This window comes from Phocoena phocoena, chromosome 1 (assembly GCF_963924675.1).
Source record: "Phocoena phocoena chromosome 1, mPhoPho1.1, whole genome shotgun sequence".
Classification (NCBI taxonomy): domain Eukaryota; kingdom Metazoa; phylum Chordata; class Mammalia; order Artiodactyla; family Phocoenidae; genus Phocoena; species Phocoena phocoena.
In genome coordinates this window covers 151981052-151986275 of record NC_089219.1, presented here as the reverse complement: position 1 = coordinate 151986275, position 5224 = coordinate 151981052, and the positions used below count along the sequence as shown (strand labels likewise).

General features: G+C 56.7%; 1 protein-coding gene across 1 annotated transcript; it reads right to left on the bottom strand.

Moving 5' to 3' along the window:
• Positions 1-1213: 1213 nt before the first annotated feature.
• BLACAT1 (BLACAT1 overlapping LEMD1 locus) lies at positions 1214-1315 on the bottom strand. The gene has a single exon (XM_065898273.1). The coding sequence runs from the start codon at positions 1313-1315 to the stop codon at positions 1214-1216; it is 102 nt and encodes a 33-aa protein (XP_065754345.1).
• Positions 1316-5224: the final 3909 nt, after the last annotated feature.

The following is a 5224-nucleotide window of genomic DNA, read 5'->3' as shown; positions in this document are numbered from 1 at the left end:
CATCAAAATGGGAGGCAAGGAAGGAAGCGAAGGAAGGAGATGGTTTTTTGTTTGCTTCCTACCTCCTGGAAATAGGCTGCGGGTGGAGACAGATTCTGACCCTGAAGGTTGCTGGAGGTAAGGAGATTAGGGGACAAGTCAAGGAAGGTCTTAGAGGGCCCCCTCCTCCCAGAGTGTCCCCTAAAGGCACCACATGTCAGCATTTCCTCCTCTAGGGCTTCTGAGAAGAGAAGGAAGGGGCAGGTGAGTGAGGCAGGAGATGGGAGAACAAAGGGAGGGCTCAGTTTAGTCCAGGAAAGGGATCACCCGGTCTGGTCCCGGAAGGCAGTCCCTGAGGAGGGGAGTCAGGGCCTGGGAAGGAGGCCGCCCACATCTAAGCTGCTGCTGAGGAGACATAGTGGAGATGAGTGGGCAGAGAGGCCAGGCTGGAGGGAAGGCTGCTTTCTGGAGTGTGGGAGAGAGCAGTGCAGAGGGAGACACAGAGCCTGCCGTGAGCTGGGGCAAGGTGAGGACAGGCGTTTGCCTGGCCTCTCACCGGCCCTGCACAGCCACGCTACTCACAGCCAGGTGGCCTCCCTCAGGCCTGGCCCAAAGGGACGCTGGGAGGGGACAGACGGTAAAGGACTCATCTCCTGACCACATTCCTGTGGACTCGGCTCTGGGCTCTGTGGAGGCTCCCGCCTCAGGTCCTGGCATCCCAGGAGAGACTCCATCCTGGGCTTGGAGCAGGTCTGTCTCACACGTCTACCTGCCTGAGGCCTCTCCCATGGTCAAGGCTGCTGGGAGTTTCTCTGGCAGAGCAGCCAGTTTCCCATTTAGCAACAGCTCCCCTGGCCCAAGGCAGCATGTCCCTCATGGGAGTGGTTACCCTGAGCAGAGTCCCAGAGCCCTCGGGACCTCAGGACAGAAAGAAGCTCCGTTCCTGGGGCCTCCCTGGGGCTTCTCAGTCTCTGGAAGGCACACGGCAGGTCCTGGGCTTCCCCTGGTGTGACTGGGGCCTCTCTTCTGGGAGGTCTCAGGATTGGAAACCCAGGGGCAGGAGGAGGCCAGGGCACACAGGAGGCTGATGCTCACAGGTTAGACGGGGTCAGGTGGTCGGGTCGCCTGAGAAGAGCCCTGGCCAGATGGAAACTTCCTGCTCCAAGCCTCAGACAGAAGCAGGCGCCTCAGGCCTAGGACCTGCTGGGGGCTGAAGAAGGGGCCCTGGCTCCGCTCACACCGCCGTTTCCCGCTCTCTGTGAACTTCCTCCTTCTTCCTCTTCATCTTGCAGAAACCGTGGAGGCCACAGAAGCAAGCGAAAGTGAACTGGGGCATGCCCTGGGCCAGGCTGGGGGCTGCTCACCAGAGAAGATCTGCAGGGAAAGGCAGAGGAGGAAGAGGGGGCAGGAGAAAGGCAGGAGAGAGAAGCAAGCTGGGGTTAACATCCTGGAGCCCTCCTGAGGCTGCCCAGGCCCCGCTAGACCTCTCACACCGCTGGCGGATGGGGCGCGCCACCAAACAAAGGCCTCTTTGAAACCTCAGTGTTTCCCGGTCGGTGGAGTTGATGTCATTCCTCAAATTGGAGCCTGGGTGAGTCCAGGGTAGAGAAGAGAAGGCCCCGGCTGCAGCTACCTTTGTCCCCCTCCCGCCCCTCTGCCTCCCCTCGTCACCACACACCTATGCTTGGGAACAGGAAGCAAGCCAGCTCAAAATAAGCTCTGTCTTGTGTCACCTTGCACAGGTTAGAGGTGGGGGGTTTCCCACTGGATCCTTTAGATCACACAGTCCGATAATCCAAGTGTGGGACTTTGGGGACCTTGAAGGAAGTCCCTCATCCAGCACAGCCTCTACCCTGACACCTGGAACTGAGTCTCAGATTCCTCCCTTCCCTAACGGCCCCAATTTGTCTGAAACCCTTAGGGCAATCTATAGGGAACATAAGGCACTTCCTTTAACCACTCCGGGCAATACAAATCCCCATCCTCCTCAGTAGAGAACAGATAGCACAGAGTTCTTTCAGCCAACAGGCTATTTTATTGAGCACCTATGCTGGGCAAAGGGCTTGGGAGGTAAGAATGTAAGGGTAAGGGTATGCTTTCTTCCCTGGCACAAAAGTCAGTCTGAGGTAGGGGCTGAGGCTGGATTTACCCCAGCTGGGCATGTTGTCCCCCACCTCTGGCTGACACGACCCTCATCACAGGCAGCAGGGGCCCCTCTGGTATCTGTGGCATGGGAGGGGGCTTCAGAAGACCAGCTCTCAATCTGTGAAAGTATCCCTTTCTCCAAACACTCACTGAGGTCTCCTTGGCCTCAGCCATCCACAGATGCCTCCAGCTCACTTCTCTGCCCCTGGGCCTGCCCTGGAGGGAGCAGAAATACATTCAAGTCAGCTGCAGCAGGGCAGCCGGGACAAAAGCAAGCACACTGCATTGAGGTCATGCCTGCATCCTGGGCCTGGTCTGATCACTTGTCTCTCTGGGAAGAACACCAGGGACAGCCCAGATGCCGAGGGGAAGGGGTTTGGAATAAGGAAGCATGAGCCATATCCCGGGCCCAGCCCCTCCTACAATAGAGATTGCATAGAATGTCCAATGCCCCAGATGCTAGGCACGCCTGCAAAGTGTTTCCATTGTCTTTGAGGAACTTGGCAGGGCCCGGCTGGTGGCTCTCTCCACAGGCCTGGCCAACCTGGCTCCTTTGGACAAACTTCCTTCATGTTTCTCCAGGCAGAGCAGAGGGCCCAGCTGGTAGGCCCTCACCAAGCACAGTGCCCACAGTGGAGTGGGTCCTGTCAGGATCCTCCCCTCCCTCCCCCTCGCAGTGTCCTGGTAATCCAGCTAATGACTGTAATAGGTGCAATGCGTTTCCAATGGCCAGCTGGGTGGGCAGGAAGCCCAGCTTGAGTCAGCATGGGTAGGTAGACTGGTTATTTAAATACCCGCTTTCTAGCACCATCCACACACCCACTCTCCTGGAGTATATATAGAGAGCAGAGAGCAATCTCCGGGATATATATAGACAGAGCCAAGACACAACTACTATATTTCTAGATCTATCCACCGCAGCTGTCTCTGGATCCCTCCCGTGACAAACCCAGAGAAAGACCGGGATCTTAATGGGGGCTTAGGTGGCCTGGGTTCTATTCCTGGCTCTGACGCCGGCATGCTGTGTCACCCTAGGCAAGTGACTGTGCCTCTCTGGGCCTTCATTTCCTCATTTCAGTGTTCCAGGAGATTAATCAAGGTTTAACACTTAGACCCCAAAGCTAAGGGGCTGAAAGGGCACTAGGAATCCTAGCCTGATTAGGAAGAAGGGAGAGAGAGCCATGGGTTTCCTTGTGATCGGTAACTGTCAATGCATACACTTCCTTTGCTGCAGGAGGTGGGGTATATCAAGGGTACTATCGACAAAGCATTCCCACAAGTACAGGAAAAGTATCTGGGGAGGAATCAGTAGGCACAGCACATTTGATCTGGGGAAGGAATTCACAACTAAAACAAGTCCAGCAGGTAGCTGTGACCATCAGTCCCCCCTCACCACCCTCACAGTCTCTGGTCCCAGGGTTCAGAGATCGTCTTCCGTCCCCACCCTACTTCCCATCCAATGCCTGCTTTCTTAAAAACAGCAAAACGTACACAAAAACACCCCCTACATTCCCCTCCCCCTTGCCAGGCCAGTGACTGTGCCTCCCAGGGATCCTTTGGGAAAGATGAGAACGTGCGGAGTTTTCTGTTCACTGTGACGACAGTGGGGGCTGGGAGAAGGAACCAGGACCTACACATCAGAGGAAAGGAGGGTCAAGTGAAGCCGTTCAAAGCTGGGCTAGGGGCTGCAACCTGGCTCCCGAGGTGTATCTGAAAGCCAACTGCTCACTGGCAGTGCTGGGTCCTTGTTTCTAAGGGCAGAGGGTATACCCGGGGGAGCTGAGGTCTTTGACCTGAAGTGCCTGGCTATCCTCCCACTCTCTACCAGGGAGTGACGGGAGTGACAGGGTCTTCACTGCAAGATGCAGGACTCAAGCCCTGGTGGCACACAGGTCCCCGGGTCAGCCCCTGCACTGGACAGACCTGGGGCAGAGAGCCCCATCCCACTTTCAGGCCTGCTGTGAGCCCCCTTCCTTCTCCCTCAGAATCCCTCTGCCCTACCAGCAGGAACCTGGGGACCCCCTTTGCCTGGGCTGTGGTCTCTGCTCCTCTCTCTGCTCTGGGCCCCCTGCCTTATGCTCTTCACACTAGCTGGGGGGGCTCCCTGGAGAAGTCAGATCCTGAAGAACCTCCTCTAACTGTTTCTACTTGAGGGGAAAGGGGTCTGAATGTCTGAAATGAACAGTCTGGGAGTCTCAGTGAAGCCAGTAGACTGACTGGGGGCACTCCCCACTCGCCCCCCGCCCCCCGCTCATCCGTGGTCCGTGCTCGCTATGGAAACTTCCCCTCCCACTCTGCAGCTTTCTCCTTTAACCTTAATTTCCATGCCCAGGAGGGCCTAAGGATTTGAAAAACAGCCCCCCAAAACCCAGAATAGGAAGGAAAGGGAGGCGAACACTGAACAAACGGCTGCTGTCCCACGGTTGGTTGCATCTGACTGCAAGCTGTTGGCCCTGGTTTCTTTCACATCCTCCTCTCTGGCTTGGCCCCAGCTCAGGTCCAGATGAGACGGTGTGGGGTACGGGGTCAGTAAATACCCTCTGCTGGTCAGCTTTGTGGAGGCCAAGCAGAAGCGCTGCCAAGCCACAGAGGATCATCCCCAGCCACCAGGAGTCTCCCCAGCCTCCCTGCTGCCCCCTCCCCAAGCCTCTCACCCCCACTTCTCATCTCTTAGAGGACCCTGCAGACACCCTCCAGGGTCCTCCGATTCTAGCCCCTTCAGCATAAATGGGGCAGTGGGTCAGAGACTGCTTGAATGGTGGAAGAACCAGGAGGAAGAAGGGAGTCAGGGCTGGCTAGAAACTAAGGTGAGGAAGAAGCTGGGGCTCCAGGCTCGCAGACCACAAACTCCTAGGTGTCTCAAATTTTGTCAACGTCCTTCATCAAAGTGGGCGGCGGTAGGGGTTGGAAGGATAGGGAGATATTTACAAGTGTTGGGACAAGCCTGGAATTCCCTGACAGACAAAAAAGGGACATATTCCTTCCCCTGCCCCCCACCCCAATCCCCTCACCTCCCGAAGCAGAGTAGCTTCCTGCAAGGCCCTCCCATCTTCACTCTGCCCCACCGCCGCCTCAGGTAAAGGGCAAAAGAGAAGTGACC